The 16,506-nt window shown below is 36.7% G+C and overlaps 2 protein-coding genes across 3 annotated transcripts in view; both read right to left on the bottom strand.

Annotated features, from left to right (window-relative positions):
* Nucleotides 1-13,117, bottom strand: part of NSG2 (neuronal vesicle trafficking associated 2) — a 118,984-nt gene extending 105,867 nt beyond the window's left edge. The window contains exons 1-2 of the mRNA XM_049874344.1: nucleotides 13,072-13,117; nucleotides 11,558-11,593 (exon numbers count right to left, since the gene is read on the bottom strand). Coding sequence (XP_049730301.1) covers nucleotides 11,558-11,577 — 20 coding nt within the window. The 5' untranslated portion in view covers nucleotides 11,578-11,593; nucleotides 13,072-13,117. The remainder of the gene's footprint in view (nucleotides 1-11,557; nucleotides 11,594-13,071) is intronic.
* Nucleotides 1-16,506, bottom strand: part of C2H5orf47 (chromosome 2 C5orf47 homolog) — a 62,725-nt gene that overhangs the window by 35,030 nt on the left and 11,189 nt on the right. The window contains exons 2-5 of one of the 2 annotated variants that reach the window (XM_049874346.1): nucleotides 14,668-14,756; nucleotides 13,072-13,171; nucleotides 11,558-11,593; nucleotides 8,712-8,752 (exon numbers count right to left, since the gene is read on the bottom strand). In XM_049874346.1, coding sequence (XP_049730303.1) covers nucleotides 11,574-11,593; nucleotides 13,072-13,171; nucleotides 14,668-14,756 — 209 coding nt within the window. In that variant the 3' untranslated portion in view covers nucleotides 8,712-8,752; nucleotides 11,558-11,573. Of the gene's footprint in view, nucleotides 1-8,711; nucleotides 8,753-11,557; nucleotides 11,594-13,071; nucleotides 13,172-14,667; nucleotides 14,757-16,506 lie in introns of those variants that run through there. The other variant, XM_049874347.1, reaches the window with a different exon arrangement.

Raw genomic sequence — 16,506 nt, 5'->3', positions numbered from 1 at the left:
AAGCACGCGTTATTTGTATAAAAATATGGTAGAACATCAGGCCTTTCTTCCAAGTTTCTTCTGTGTGGACTCTAACCTTGAACCTTTGGTTAGCTGCCAAGAGCATTAGCCATTTGCACCACCAAGGACTCCAACTCCCCACCTTACAATTAACCAGAAAAAAAAAGGCTAGATATCTGCAAAATCATAATTTTTCTTTAACCCATCTGAGTGTTGAGGCCATAGTGCAAACTATTTACCTAAAAAGTAGGAAAAGACAGGTACCTTCAATGAAAGGCAGATGCAAACATTTGCTTACTTAGAGTAGATGCCTCATAATACACAAACAAGCTGGTAAGAACAATTCAGCTAAAATTTTTAATCAATTGTTAAAGGTTGTGTAAGAGTATAGAATCCCCAGAAAATATAGGCATAAAAAAAATCCATATGCATTCACAGGTTCTTCACCACAGATCTTACAAGAAAGATTGAGGACTGCACAAAAGACCAGAGAAAGTGTATCTCATGGTTCAAAACTATGATACAGAAACAGCAACAGTGCAGGAATGATGTAAAGCTCTGTCCAGATCCTCTTTCCCTATCTTACCTGAAAACAAAAGTGCTAAGCTGCTGAAAGACCAAAAATTAACATATGCAAAAAGTAGCAAGGAAAAAAAAATGTCAATAGACAAAGCAGTCAGTGGAAACAGATTCATATATGATGCTAATGTTGGAACCACCAGACAGGGAATACTAACTGAAAAGTCAGTGGTTCAAACCCACAAGCAACTCTGTGAGATAAAAGACCTGGCAATCTGCTCCCATAAAGATCGCAGCCTAGGAAACCCTATTGTGTAGTTCTACTCTGTCATATAGGGTTGCTATGAGTCAGAATCAACTCAATGGCAAAGAACAACAACATGATTAATATAGGTCCCTGGGTGGTGCAACTGATTCGTGCTCAACTAGTATCCTAAAGGTTGGCAGTTCGAACCCATCCAGTGGCACCATGGAAGAAAAACTTGGTGATCAGCTTCAGTAAACATTACAGCCACAAAAACCCCACGGAGCAGTTCTACTCTGTAACATATGAGAGTGCCATGAGTCAGAAGTGATTTGACAACGGGTTTGTTTTGTTTTGTTTTTTATCATTAATATATTGAACGTTCTGGAGAAAAAGGTGGACAATATGATCAGATGAGGAATTTCATAAGAGACATAGAAACTATAAGATCAAATCAAATGGAAATGCTAGACAAAAAAAATAAAAATGTTAGTAACCGAGGTGAAGAATGACTTCTTCAGACTCATCAACAGACTTAACACAGTGGTTCAAAGGATCGATGAATTGAAGATAAAAAAATAAAAAATATTGAAGATAGATCAGTATAAACTGCCAAAACTGAGACACCAAGATACAAGAGTGAAAAAATAGAACACATTATCCATGAAATGTGAGACAATGTCTAATGGCGTTAATACATGTGTAATTGGAATCCCAGAAAGAGAAGAGAGAAAATGGATAGAAGATAATATTTGAAGAGATAATGGTCAAATTTTCTAAAAGGAATGAAAGACACCAAGCCAAAGATGTAAAAAGTTCAGAGAAAGCCAGGAAGGATAAATACAAAAATAAATAACCTAGGAATATCATATTCAAAACTGTCAAAAACAAAAAATAGAGGGAAAATTTTAAAGGCAGTGTCTTAGTTATCTAGTGCTGCTATAACAGAAATACCACAAGTGGATGGCTTTAACAAAGAGAAATTTATTTCCTCACACTAAGTTGGCTAAAGGTCCAAATTCAAGGCGTCAGCTCCAGGGGAAGGCTTTCTCTCTCTGTTGGCTCTGGAGGGTGATCCTTGTCTTCAATCTTCCCATGGTCAAGAAGCTTCTTAGGTACAGGGACCCTGGGTCCAAGGATGTGCTCTATTCCCAGTGCTGCTTTCTTGGTGGTATGAGGTCCCCAACTCTCTGCTTGCTTCCCTTTCTTCTCTTGAGAAATAAAAGATGGTGCAGGCCGCACTCCAGGGAAACTCCCTTTACCTTGAATCAGGACAGTGACCTGGGTAAGGGTGGTGTTACAGTTCTACCCTAATCCTTTTAACATAAGATTACAATCACAAAATGGAGGACAACCACAGGATACTGGGAATCATGGCCTAACGAAGTTGATACACACATTTTTGGGGGGACATAATTTAATCCATGACAGGCAGCCAAAGACAAAAGATACATTACTTACAAAGGAACAAAAAGAGAAATTACAGTAAAACTTCTTATCAAGTATGCAAACTAAAAAACAATGGAGTGTGATCCTTAAAGTTAAAAAAAAAAAGATAAACCCAGAATTTTATACAGCGAAAATATCCTCCAAAAATGAATAAAGAAATAAAGACAAAAAATAAGAATAATCATTTCTGCGTTAACATGCACTAGAAGAAATGTTAAACCAAGTTCTTCAGTCAGAAGGATGATACCAAACAGAAACTTGAATCTATATCAAAAATCGAAGAACACCAAAAATGACTTAAATGAAGGTAAATATATAATTCATTATTATTTTTAATTGTTCTAAAAGATTATTTGTGGGTATATTAAACAATTTAAGATGTATATTGGAAACTCTAAGGGGACCACTCACATTTTTTAAAAGAGATAATAAATACTATGCTGTGGTAAACAGACTCCTAAGATGGCCTCCTGTGATCCTCACCTTCTACTATTCACACCCTGGTGTAATCCTCTCCCCTAAAATGTGGGATGACCATAGTGACTTGCTTCTAGCTAATATAATATGGTAAAGGAGACAGAATATCACTTCTGTGATTAGGCTATAAAAGACTGTGACTTCAATGTTGCTAGCAGACTATTGCCTTCACAGGGGTACTACGATAAAGCAAGCTGCCATACTGGAGAGTCCCACCTGGCAAGGAGTTGAAGGCAACATAAATATATTAATTCAATGAAATTACACCCAAAATCTCATGTTTTATTTTTTGGAGAAATCAATAAGAAAATTCTAAAATTTATATGGAAAGGTGAAGAAACTGGAGTAGCCAAAACAATTTTGAAAAAGAAGACCTAATTTATAGGATGGAAAATAATCGCCTTGGTGATAGAAACAACGCCAGAGATTGCATGATAGAATTTTGCAAGACCAACGACTTATTCATTATAAATACCTTTTCTCAACGACATAAACAGTGACTATACACAATGACCTGGCTGGATGGAATACACAAGAAACAAATCGACTACATCTGTGAAAAGAGATGAGGCGAAGCTCAGTATCATCAGTCAGAACAAGGCCAGGGGCCAAAAGCAGAACGGGCCATCAATTACTCATTTGCAAGTTCAAGTCGACGCTGAAGAAAATTAAACAAGTCCACGAGAGCCAAAGTGGGACCTTGGGTATATTCCACCCGAATTTAGAGACCATCTCAAAAATAGATTTGACACACTGAACACTAATGACTGAAGACCAGGGGAGTTGTGGGATGACATCAAGGACATCATACATGAAGAAAGCAAAAGGTCATTACAAAGACAGGAAAGAAAGAAAACACCAAAATAGATGTTAGAAGAGATTCTGAAACTTGCTCTTGAACTTAGAGCAGCTAAAGCAAATGGAAGAAATGATTATATAAAAGAGCTGAACAGAAGATTTCAAAAGGCAGCTCGAGAAAACAAAGTATTATAATGAAATGTGCAAAGACGTGAAGTTAGAAAACCAGAAAAGAAGGACACACTTTGGCATTTCTCAAGCTGAAAGAGCTGAAGAAAAACTTCAAGCCTTGGGTTGCAATACTGAAGGATTCTACAGGCAAAAAATGAAACGATGCAGGAAGATCAAAAGAAAATAAAAGGAGTACACAAAGTCACAATACCAAAAGAACTGGTCAATGTTCAACCACTTCAGGAGGCAGCATATGATCAAGAACCAATGGTACCTAAGGAAGAAGTCCAAGCTACACTGAAGGCATGGGGAATAAACAAGTCTCCAGGAATTGACAGAATACCAATTGAGATGTTTCAACAAACATACGCAACACTTGAAGTGCTCACTCATCTATGTCAAGAAATTTGGAGTCAGCTACCTGGCCGACTGACTGTAAGAGATCCATATTTGTGCCCATTCCAAAGAAAGGTGGTCCAACAGAATGCAGAAATTACTGAACAGTATCATTAATATCACACACAAGTAAAATTTTGCTGAAGGTAATTCAAAAATGGTTGCAGCAATACATTGACAGGGAACTGCCAGAAATTCAAGCCGGATTCAGAAAAGGACATGGAACAAGGGATACCATTGTTGATGTCAGATGGATCTTCGCTGAAAGCACAGAATTTGAAAAAGATGTTTACCTGTGTTTTCTCGACTATGCAAAAGTATTTGACTATGTTGATCATAACAAATTATGATAATATTATGAAGAAAAGAAATTCTAGAACACTTAATTGTGTTCATGTAGAACCTGTACACAGACCAGTTCGAACAGAGCAAGGGAACACTGCATGGTTTAAGATCCTGAAAAGTGTATGTCAGGGCTGTATCCTTTCACCACACTCATTCAATCCGAATGCTGAGCAAATAATCTAAGAAGCTTGACTATGTGAAGAAAAACAAGGAATCAGAATTGGAGGAAGGCTCGTTACCAATCTGTGATATGCAGATGATACAACCTTGCCTGCTGAAAGTGAAGAGGACTTGAAGCACTTACTGATGAAGACCACAGACTACAGCCTTCAGTATGGATTACACCTCAACACAAAGAAAACAAAAATCCTCACAACTGGACCAATAAGCAACAACATGATAAACAGGGAAAACACTGAAGTTGTCAAGGATTTCATTTTACTTGGATCCACAATCAACGTCCATGGAAGCAGCAATCAAGAAATCAAATGAAGTATTGAACAGGGCAAATCTGCTGCAAAAGACCTCTTAGAAGTGTTAAAAAGCAAAGATGTCACTTTCAGAACTAAGGTGCACTTGACCCAAAAAAAAGGCATGGTATTTTCAGCTGCTTCATATACATGGGAAAATTAGACGATGAATAAGGAAGACCAAAGAAACATTGATGCCTTTGAATTATGGTGTTGGTGAAGAATATACTATGGACTGCCAGAAGAACAAACAAATCTGTCTTGGAAGAAGTACAGTCGGAATGTTCCTAAGAATCGAGTATGGTGAGACTTGGTCTCATGTACTTTGGACAACTTATCAGGAGGAACGAGTCCCTAGAGAAGGACATTGTGCTTGGTAAAGTAGAGGGTCAGCACAAAAGAGGAAGAACCTCAACAAGATGGATTGACACAGTGGCTGCAACAATGGGCTCAAACACAGCAATGATTGTGAGGACGGCACAGGACAGGCAGTATTTCGTTCTATTGTACGTAGGGTCACGATGAGTCAGAACCGACTCGACGGCACCTAACAGCAAAATTATAGGACACGCTACTGAATTTCAAAGCTTACTGTAGCTTCAACACAGAGTAGTATTAGAGAAAAGATAGGCATATAAGTCACTAGCACAGAATAGAGCATCCAGAAAAAGACCCACAGATATCAAAAAAAATTTTTTTTTTAATACGGACAATTAATATTTTTAAAGGAACTCTTGTTTACTATATATCATTATTCCATACCATGCCAGTTGCCACTGATTCTGACTCATGGAGACACCATGTGCGTCAGAGTACAACTGTGCTCCGTGGGATTTTCAATGGTCGATTTTTCAGATATTATAATAAGTAATAATTTAACTTAAGGAATAGGGTATTGCATTTCTATGAGTCGGGATCGACATGACGGCAACAGGTTTTTTTAATTAAACTTTTTATTTCAAGTTAATTGTAGATTCACATGCAGTTGTAAGAAATGATACAGAGAGATCTTGGGTACATTTTATTCAATTTCCCCCAGTGGTAACATCTTGCAAAATTAACAGTACAAAACCACAAGGATATTGACATTGATACAATCAAGATACATAGTTCATCATCATCAGGAACAGCCCTCATGTTTTCTTTTCATATCACATGTACTTTACTCCAGCCACTACCCCCCTCTTTAATTCCTGAAAACAACTGATCTGTTTTTTATTTCTGTAATTATGTCATTTCAAGAATGCTATATAAATGGAATCATACACTATACAACTTTTGTGGATTTACTTTTTCATTCAGCATAATTCTCTAGATAGTCATTCAGGTCGATGTGTATATCAATAATTTATTTTTATTGATGGGTAGTATTCCATAGTAGGGATCTATCACACCTGGTTTAACCATTCACCTATGGAAGGACATCTGGGCTATTTTCAGGTTTCAGCTATTATGAATAAAGCTGCTATAAACATTCACGTACAGGTTTTATGCAGAGATAAGTTTTAGTTCTCTGGGGTAGACGCACTGTAGTGCAATTGCTGCCTTGTATGGTACTGCACGTGTAGTTTTTTTAAGACACTGCCAAACTTTTTCAGAGTGGCTGTAACATTTTACATTCCCACCAGCAACACATGAGAATTCCAGTTGCTCTACTTCCTTACCAGCAGTTGGTGTGGTCAGTATGTAGAGGAGCACAGCGGTTAAGCGCCCAGCTGCTAGGCATAGTGATTAATCTACATTTAGATAATGTGAATCTACAATTATCTTGATATTTGGCTGCTAACCAAAAGGTTGGTGGTGTGAATCCACCAGCCACTCCTCGGGAGTGTGAGTTTAGGTAGAGGTTTTTGTTTTGTTTTTTTACATACGGATATCCGATTATTACAGCACTATTTATTAAAAGACTATCCTTTCTTAATTAAAATGCTTTTGCACCTTTATTTGTAAAATACCAATTGATACTTTTGCTTCTGGAAGATGAAGGAGATGGGCTTGTCCCTATTCCTCCTGCTCAGTACAACTAGAAACCCTGGATAACAAACTTAAAAGAAATATAAGGCAACTCTGAAAGGTGGAAAGAAGAAGGCAGACTGGCTAAGAAACTCAGGACCTTAGGAACAGCACAATTGTAGTTTCTTGGGTTTTCCTTTTGCCTCACTTACTGCACACTTGAAGCTGAACAAGCTGCCATCCTGGAAACGCTAATGGCACCGACGGAAAAAAAACCTCCAACAAAAACCTACTCTCTCTAGATGAATAGGAAACCCTGGTGGCGTAGTAGTTAAAAGCTACAGATGCTAACCAAAAGGCTGACAGTTCAAATCCACTAGGCGCTCCTTGGAAACCCTACGGGGCAGTTCTACTCTGTCCTTTAGGGTCGCTATGAGTCGGAATCGACTTGATGGCAATGGGTTTGGTTTTTGTTTTCTAGATGAATAACCAGGAAAGGGGTGGCCTAGCAAGATAGAAAACTTTTAGACAATATCTGGTCTACTCCAGTCAAATACAACAGAAAAAACTGTGGCCCCACCACCACCTATATGAGCAGAGGCTGAGTGGGGAACCTAGACTTCCACCTTTGAAACCCTGTAATAAGGCGCCCCAACACCTACCTCATTATGAAGGGGTGGTATCAGTGAAGGCCAAGAGGGAGCCAGGATGTTCACCTGGCTGGTAAATTTAATGTACATATGATAGGAATCACCACCTATCTTTTTTAATGGCATTATTAATCTCCACCTCTCCCACCCCTCCAAGAATGTGATACTGATTTTGATTTACTATCTTAGCTGAGAGCAAAGGTCAGTTTCAGTCCACAGGGTAGACCAGTGGGGACCACAGGGGGAGCTGGAACTCCCACCACCACCCAGAAGTAATGAAAAGCCCCTTCTGGTATCAACAGAGAGTCCCTGGGTGGTACGAACAGTTAAGCGCTAGACTACTAGCCAAAAGGCTTGCAGTTCAAACCCACTCAGAGGTGCCACCTGCCACCTCAGGACATGGACAAATGTCTTTTTGTCTTCCCCTCCTAAGTTTCCTGCTCTACCTATGCCTTTGATTCGATTTAGGGAGAGAGACTGTACCAGCAGAAAGCTGAAAAACCAGTACAAGTAATAACTGATCATTATTTATCATTATTTAATATCATCATGAGTAGAAAATAAAGGCACTTCACTGAAAAACATTTATAAATGACATTCAGAGTTCTAAACCTCTCATCACTAACTTTAAAAAATGCATCTATTACTAGGGGCCTGGCAAGGAGAAAGGAGTCTCCTCTGATCTTTGCCCCAAAATGTTCCTAATATACTCCATATTATAATATAGAATTTACATAAATATGCTAATTTCCTTTAGGATGAAAAGAGGGTTTAAATAATTCTCAGTTTAGTTTTTAACACTCAAAATAATTGTTGCTATGTAAATTGTAGATTTTTATCATAAAATGATTGAAAAATTTAGAAAAAAATGAGGAAACCAAAATTAATCCAAATGAATCCAAGTTTAATTTAAAACAGTTACATCTTAAAGAAGGGCTGAAAAAAGCAATGGTGGCAGGCTCTAATAAAAAGGAAAAGCTGATAATTTTGATACATGTAATTCTACTGATATGCTAATTTAAATTATATATATAAGATTAATTTCAAAGATATGGAATAAGTATTCTGAAAATAGCACAATATTTAACTAAAGTTTTAATTAACTTACAGAGAAATACTATTATATTTTACATAAAGAAGGTAGTTTTTCTATCCAACTATCAAAGTCCTCATTCCAACAAAACACACCAAAGTTAATAAAAAGTTATGATTCAATTTAATGTTCCATCTTTAATTCTTCATAATCTTCTTTCATAAACAGATCCAAAGATAGACTAATCCTAAATAAAGATGACAAAATTGAATCTTGTTAATATAAAATGTCAGAGTCCCTAATTACTAGAAAATTTTAACATTTCTAAGACTTCAAAGCAGCGGTTAGGCACTCCGGTGGTTACCGTTCTTACGACTTACTTTCTCTAGTTGACTATAAGAAGCTTCTGATGGACTCAAAGTCTAACTCATATATTTTCCTTCTCTACTCCAACTCCTGCCAATACCCTTGGTTACTTTAACAGCCCCTTTATAGCAACTGTGTCACAGAAGCAATCTATCCCAAGCCTTCATCTCCAAGCCACTTCAGTCCTCACAAGCAAGGCCGTTTGCTTGGACACTGTCATCACCTGGAACTTCTGTTTTACATGGAGGGGCTGGAACTTGAAATGTTCCTGGCTGACATATCTCCCTACTCCTACTTTTTGCACCCCCATACTCACTGAACAAGAGGTCTTGCCCTCCTTTGAACTGCCAATGCCTTGATCTCCTACAAGCTTCATTTGCCTCCCTTGTAAGCCACACTATCTCTCATTACTCCTGATTAAACCCCTAGAATCCCTGACTCTTTGAACTTGAAAATTCCTCTTTATCATAGATATTCCCTGACATTGTGTTTTCAGCTCACTCCTCTCATCTCTATCTCCATCCCCATCTTCAGGTTTTTATCCACATCTACTGCTTGAACTACATATGACCTTTGTGCAGTACAGAAATCATATTAGCTCCAATACAAAACTTCCAGTTGCTTGCTTGGAATTTTCACCTGGGCACCTCACTATCACCTAAAATTCAACATGCCTAAATGAAATTCAGTACCTCCACAAAACCAATTCTTCCTCCTAACTTCCTTATTATTTATTCATTCTCAAAACTCCATCCCCAACATTATATTCTCTCATCCCCTAATATTATCCCCTAGATACTGTAGTTTGTTTCCCCTCCTGCATCCTGTCTGCTACCCTAGTTCAACTGCATTTCACCTATCACTTGGAATTCTATTACAATCTCCAGGTTTTCTTTTTCACCTCCTGTCTTGCCTCCGTTCCAAACCATTCTACAAAATGGTTTCATATCCTTTTTAAAATGCAAATATGATAGTTTCACTGCTTTGGTGAGGAACAAGACATTTGGATAGTCTCAAATTATCTTTCCGTAAAATACTTATTAGTTACTAAAGCAAAAATAGTAAATGTATTATATATGTTATATATATATAATATATAAATAGACATAAAAAAGACATATACAGTGGAGAAATGGACAACTTAACTAAGAGATCAAAATTAGCCTCATCAATAAGGCATAAATGTGGTAAGATGTTAAAAATCGGTAAATCTGAGTATAAAGCATACAAGAATTCTTTGTATTATTCTTGCAACTTTTCTGTAAGTTTGAAATCCTTCAAAATAAAAGATTAACAAAATATGCCATGTTTCTTCATTTCCTACTGAACTGAGTAGAAACCCTTGACCCGGCATTCGAGTGAGATTCTGAAACACAATGCCAATAGACCTTTATACGTTTCTTCTCTCTGACAACCTTACACAAGCTTTATGTGAAAATCGAACTACATATTCTCTAAACATTTTTTTACTTCATTTCCATGAATTTGTGTAAAAAAAAAAAATATCTAAAATATACACCCTTCTTCACACTCCCACTTAAGTCTAATTGCTGTTTTCCCAACCTTAACTTACTTTTTCTATTACACTCTCCAAACCCCATCGAATTGGATATAATCTTTCCCTAAGAATTGAATGATTCTGGGTGATTAGTAAATCAGAGGGACAATTAAAAATAAAAGGGGGAAAACGATGCAGTTTGAAACATGTGCCATTTAATGATAACTGTAGAATAACCTAAAGAAAATCAGAGGTATGTAACCAGAAGTCAGAGGTAAAAGAAAGATTTAAGGGTCATACACCCAGGAGGAGTAACCGATGTTATAAAAATGGGTGAGTTATCTCAAAGAAAGTATGTAAAGAGAGAGTAGGGCCAATAATTACTCCTAAGGAAGCATTTGTTATTAGGTGGAAGCAAAAAGAACAAATAAAAAATACACAGAAAATATGATCAGAGAGGCAGAAAGAGAACTATGATGTACAGTGTAGGATGCTATAAGAGAAACAATATTTGAAGGAGTAGTAGTAAAATAATTTTAAATGTGGCAGCATGTTCAAAGAGAAAGGGAACTAAGTGGAGAGATGGAGAGAAAAAAAACAACTGGGACCATGGAAATAGCAGTTTCAATAGCATGGTGAAAACTAGGCCCAAACACAATTTTCATTTCAATACATTTGTTGAGCGCACACTATGACCAATCTCTAGAAAAGGGCATCATGTTTGGTAAAGTAGAGGGTCAGTGAAAACAAGGGAAACCCCCAATGAGATGGATTGACACAACAGCCACAACAAGGGCTGATCATGAAAATGGCACAGGACCAGACAACGTTTTGTTCTGTTATGCATAAGGTCACCAGAAGTCTGACCTGACATGACGGCAACAAAACCACTTTTTTCCAAAATTGGGTTTGAGGAAGAGGTTGTAGCAAAAAATTAGCAATGGATACCCATTAAAGAGAAAGGCCCTCAATGAGATGGATTGACACAGTTTTTTGCAACGATGGGCTCAAACATAACAACGATTATGAGGATGGCAAAGGACCAGATGTTTCGCTTTGTTGTGCATGGGGTCACTTGCACCTGACAACAACACCCACTAAAGAGTTGTAGAAAGTAGGATGTAAAAGAAAAGAGAAAAAAAAAAAAGTCTAGACTTTATTTTAAAAGTTAACAAAACGGATTCTTACCAGAAGAAGATGGGATTCATCTCATGTAAGTTGAGTCTAGGAACAACATAAAATATAAGGAAAGTTTAAGTTGGCTTCTAGTACTGGTTTTTCCCGTTAATAAATACATATTAAGAAATAAATGTTTTAATATGTTTTTAGAATATAATTACCAGCTTTTTAAAAAAGTTTTTGTAATCTGGCTTAAAGCTGTAACACAAAACAATGAATTATAAGGATGCCTTTTGTTCATAAGATGTTATTTCTAGAAAACACAGTATATTAATTTTAAGTTGTTAAGTAATCCTTACAAGATTACTTTATGTTTAATAGAAGGTCTTTTGCTGAGGCCCAGAAGAACTGGACAAGTTCAAGGGCATGCAGTGATCTGGATTACCCCAGGATTATGTTCAGGTTTTTCTGTACATTGCTCTGCCTGTTCTCAAATGCCTTTTCCATTTAAGAAACCACTGACCGCTCTTCCTCCTTCTAATCCCCCTCCTGCCTCATTTGCCTTCTTAAAAATGAAACTTCCTCTAACATATAAAATTGGATAGAAAATGAAATCGAATATCACTAATCTAAACATTGGTTTATATGTCATTATTGTAAACAAGTTAATACTATTACTGATGTAATATTGCACTAACAGTAATGAGTTTCCAGTGTCACACTGCTTACATAATGGCATTGTTTTAATTATTATGAGACTATTCTTCCCAAAATTAATATACTGTAGATTGACTGACTGCCATATAGAAGCTGTTTTCAAGTGAATGTACTAAGAACCCATAGACGCACTTGCTCATCATGGTGGCATGCGTATTAAGATATGCCTGTGAAGGGGAGAAAGTAACTATTTTGATTTACCTATTTATGTGGTATTATTAGTTCCATAAGTTTTATCCAACATAATTACCTGAGAATCCAGAACTTCCAATTATTTTAATAAACATACTAGATTACATTTAATTTTGCTCTGGCCACATCAACTCTATATTGATGCAGCTTTAGAACATGGTTTATTTAATTCATGAGTTGTCTTCCAGGAACGAAATAATGACATCAAGGCCATAACTCAAGGGCAGTTTGTGTTAAATGCATTAATTGGTCTGCAGCACGCATGGAAAGGAAGCAACTATCTGAACCAACACAAAATTTATAATTTTATATTGCAGCTAAAGTATTTTTCCTCATGAATAAGGATGAGTTTTATAATTTGTATTTAAAAGCTGGCATTAAAATTCACATTTAACAGATAAGTATATTCCCTTTGGCCAGTCCATTCCAGGCAACTTGCACCTTCTGCCCCCCTCCATTCACATATACACCTGCCATCTACTCTATACTCACTGCTTTAAAATGATTTGTACTTTTAATTACAATGACAGTGACAACCAGGTAGTCTCATTTCTATAGATCTGCACACCAAACGTGACAATTACAAAAACTACCAGTCTAATGTGATACAAGGGTAACTAAATTGTTCTAGAAGCCAGTCTTCTTTCATACAATAAAAAATTATGCTAACTTACTTTTACTAGATAATCGCTGAGAATTCAGTCTGAGTCTGTATTTTTCATTTTCTTCAAGCATTCTAGAAATAACTTTGTATACTCTATTCCATACTGAAACCTTAAAAACATAAGCACAGTTAAGGAACACTGAACAGAAAACTAGGAATACACTTTGATGGAGGCAACTGGGAGTGACTCAACTGTGTTGCTTGTCCATGGATATAATCATTATAAAGCAGTACTCGTACTCAGCAAACTAAAACCTAAATGGAATTGTTTCCCCACAATAATTGAATTCTTTGATCTCCTTCTCCAAGTTTCCTAGCCTTTCCTCCTTGTACTATTTAACTTAACTGGCCTGGAGGAAGTTTCCTTTCAAAAGCAGTGTCTACACAGTCCTACCTAAATAGTTCCAATACATTCAATTTTGTTGTGAAAAGTAATAACAAAAGAGTGAATTTCTATTTCAATGTCTAAACCACTGGGCAATGATCTGATTTTTTAATGTAATTTATTTTAGTTAAGAATTACATTTCTCCTAGGACATACTAAAGCAAAATTACTGGAGAGCATCAATATACCAAGGTCGCTGGGTAGGACTCTATAATAGAGTCGCAAGAATGAGGACTATGGGATCACATTGATCTCGGTTCAAATTCTGGCTTTGCCACTTACCAGTTGTTTGACATTGGGCAAGTTTTCACATCTCATCTAGGAATAACTTAATATAGTGAATTATTAGAACTAATTTAAAAAATACATGTAAAGCACTTAGCCCAGCATCTAGCACACAGTAGTTTTAAAGTAAATACTGGCTATTGCTCTGTTTTCCTCACTCAGGAGGAATTGGTTTGTGGAAGAAATATCTCTTAGCACAGTGGGAAGATTAGATGCTCACTCAAATACATGTGCTGCAAGGGTAAGTCACCTTAATGTTATTTTATACTATATGTAAAATATATACTATCTTTGGATGATATGCCATAGATAAGTGGATTATAAATCAAACTCAAAGCTTACAATTACAATTTTTTGTGTCATTATCACTCAGCAATTTCTTTAAACTGAAGTACAAAAATACATAGTAGCAATCAAAGATAAGTAGAGCAACTGATCCTGAATGTTTTTACAACACTCAAGTTGCCATGACATTTGGACCACCAGCAGTGAAAATGCTTCAGCAGTAAACATCTTTGTCGGTTGTCTTGATAGAAACTTAGTACGCATCCCTTGTCTTTAAAAAAACAGTATGACACCTATATGGATATATTATTCTTTTCTGTGAAATTCATGGTTTTCTTGTCATACTACATTACCTATCGCAGTTTGTTAAAGTCTATGTACCATATACTATGCTTTGAAAAATCTTCCAGTGGGTTACATTTTGATTATAATGTATTTTATACCTACAAACACAAGAAAAATTATTCTTTACGGTTCATCAATATTTCCAAATCTAGTTCCAGTTCTGCTGAATTATTTCTATTTTCTCATTTCAATAAATTATTCAAAAGATCGAACGATTTTCACTGTCTTGGGTATCTACACACGTTTGTATTTAGAAAGGATGATCTAAAATTCAAATATTGCTCATGCCCCTTTACCATAACATACCTCTTTCTTTTTCTTCTTTATTATTTTGGAAGCTTCATTCAAAGGTATGGGAAAATCATATTTTTTAGCTATATTCTTCTGGGTTAAATCTAATTTTTAAGAAGAGATTAAGAAGGTAAAATATCAAGGTCAGCACATATTTTAAAGTACTCACTATCCTAAGAATGGAGATGTCCCTGGAGCTCTCCTTGGGGGCTTTTATACTTGTTGGTATATTTCTGATCAATAGATAATACGGGGTTACCAATTAGCTAATAACATGCTAAAAACAACCAAGAAAGCTAAACAACCTTCGAAAAACCTGTTGCCATCAAGTCAATTCTGACTCATGGCGACCCCATGTATGCAAAGTAGAACTTTGTTCTCTAGGGTTTTTGTGCTTGTGACCTTTCGGAAGCAGATCACCAGCCCTTTCTTTTGAGGTATCTCTGTCTCTGGGTGGGTTCAAACCACCAAACTTTTGGTTAGTAGAATAACACTTAAAAACAACCTTGGAAATGACTAAGAAATTATCTAGTTCAGTCTCCTTCCTTTTCTGATTTGAAAAGCAAATCCCAAAATGATGGTTCAGCTACTCAGCAACAGAGTAACTAAACAAACACCAAGAAACACATTTTGCCCCAGCTTCTCTCTCCAGTCTCCACTGCTGCCCCAACTCCAGACACATATGCTTACAACCATACAAAATGCCCACAGCACTGGCTCCAGCAATACCTTGTTCACAGTAGGCAGGACACTCTATAGCATGTGTTCATAATGCATTTCCTCAATAGACTGTGACCTCTTAAAGGGCAATAGCCAAGTGTTTCTTATTCATCTCTATCCTCACATCACCAGACACAAAGTAGGTACTAATGAGGTTTGCCAAAGTGAGTAAGTTTCCTAACTCTACCCACTAAACCCTGGTGGCTTCCCAGATGTCAGAAGAAAACCTAAAGGTTTGTAATCCAAAGGCAAAATCATAAAACAATGTGTTCCCTGAAGCCTTTATATTTGTTTTCCTTTTGTCTGGGCCACTCCCCCTACCCTAAGCCTTCTCTACCTCATTCCTGCCCTGCCACCACTCTATACCTGGCTTTGTCTTATTCATTCAATATTTAACTTTCCAGGGGGCCTTCTCTGATCTCACAAAGCACCCTAGGCTCACAGTTATTATAGGATTTACCACATAGTTTACTTGAGGAGTTTGTTTTATTCCTCACTAGAGATTCAGTATCTAACACTATAGATACTTGATTATATGTAACAGGTATTCCATTTGTTGAATTAATCAGAATATGCTCTAGAATGGCATTTCCCAATTTGTAAGATGCATGCCACTGATAATGAGTAGGACATAACACAAAAGAAGATTATTAAGCCCCATGGTGAGAAACTCATTCCCTTTCCAATTCTCTTTCAATCTTCTGATTACATCAAGGAGATAGTCTTGGTTTAGTGCTGTTGTTGTTGCTGTTATGTGCCATCAAGTCGACCTCAGCTCATGGCTACCCTATAGAGCAGAGTAGAATCGACCCATAGGGTTTCCAAGGAGCAACTGGTGGATTTGAACTGCTGAACTTTTGGTTAGCAGCTGCAGCTCTAAACCACTGCGCCACCATGGCTCCTAGTTTAGTGCTAGTGCTGGTAGATATTTTGACCACAGCAACCTTCAGCAGACAACCTATTTAGCTAGAATTTAATAATACTGTTTTGATTTTATTAGGTTTGTTTTTAATTAAGTTTTATTTATGGCAAATGGTAAATGTTCTCCATACAGGCAATGATAAAAACTGTTCTAAAAAGAAATTTAGTTAAGAGGAAAAATGCATCTATTTTAATAAATAGGTAAATGGCAGG

This window comes from Elephas maximus, chromosome 2 (genome assembly GCF_024166365.1).
Source record: "Elephas maximus indicus isolate mEleMax1 chromosome 2, mEleMax1 primary haplotype, whole genome shotgun sequence".
NCBI lineage: Eukaryota > Metazoa > Chordata > Mammalia > Proboscidea > Elephantidae > Elephas > Elephas maximus.
The sequence above is the reverse complement of the archived record's forward strand: the minus strand, read 5'-3'. Positions and strand labels throughout refer to the sequence as shown.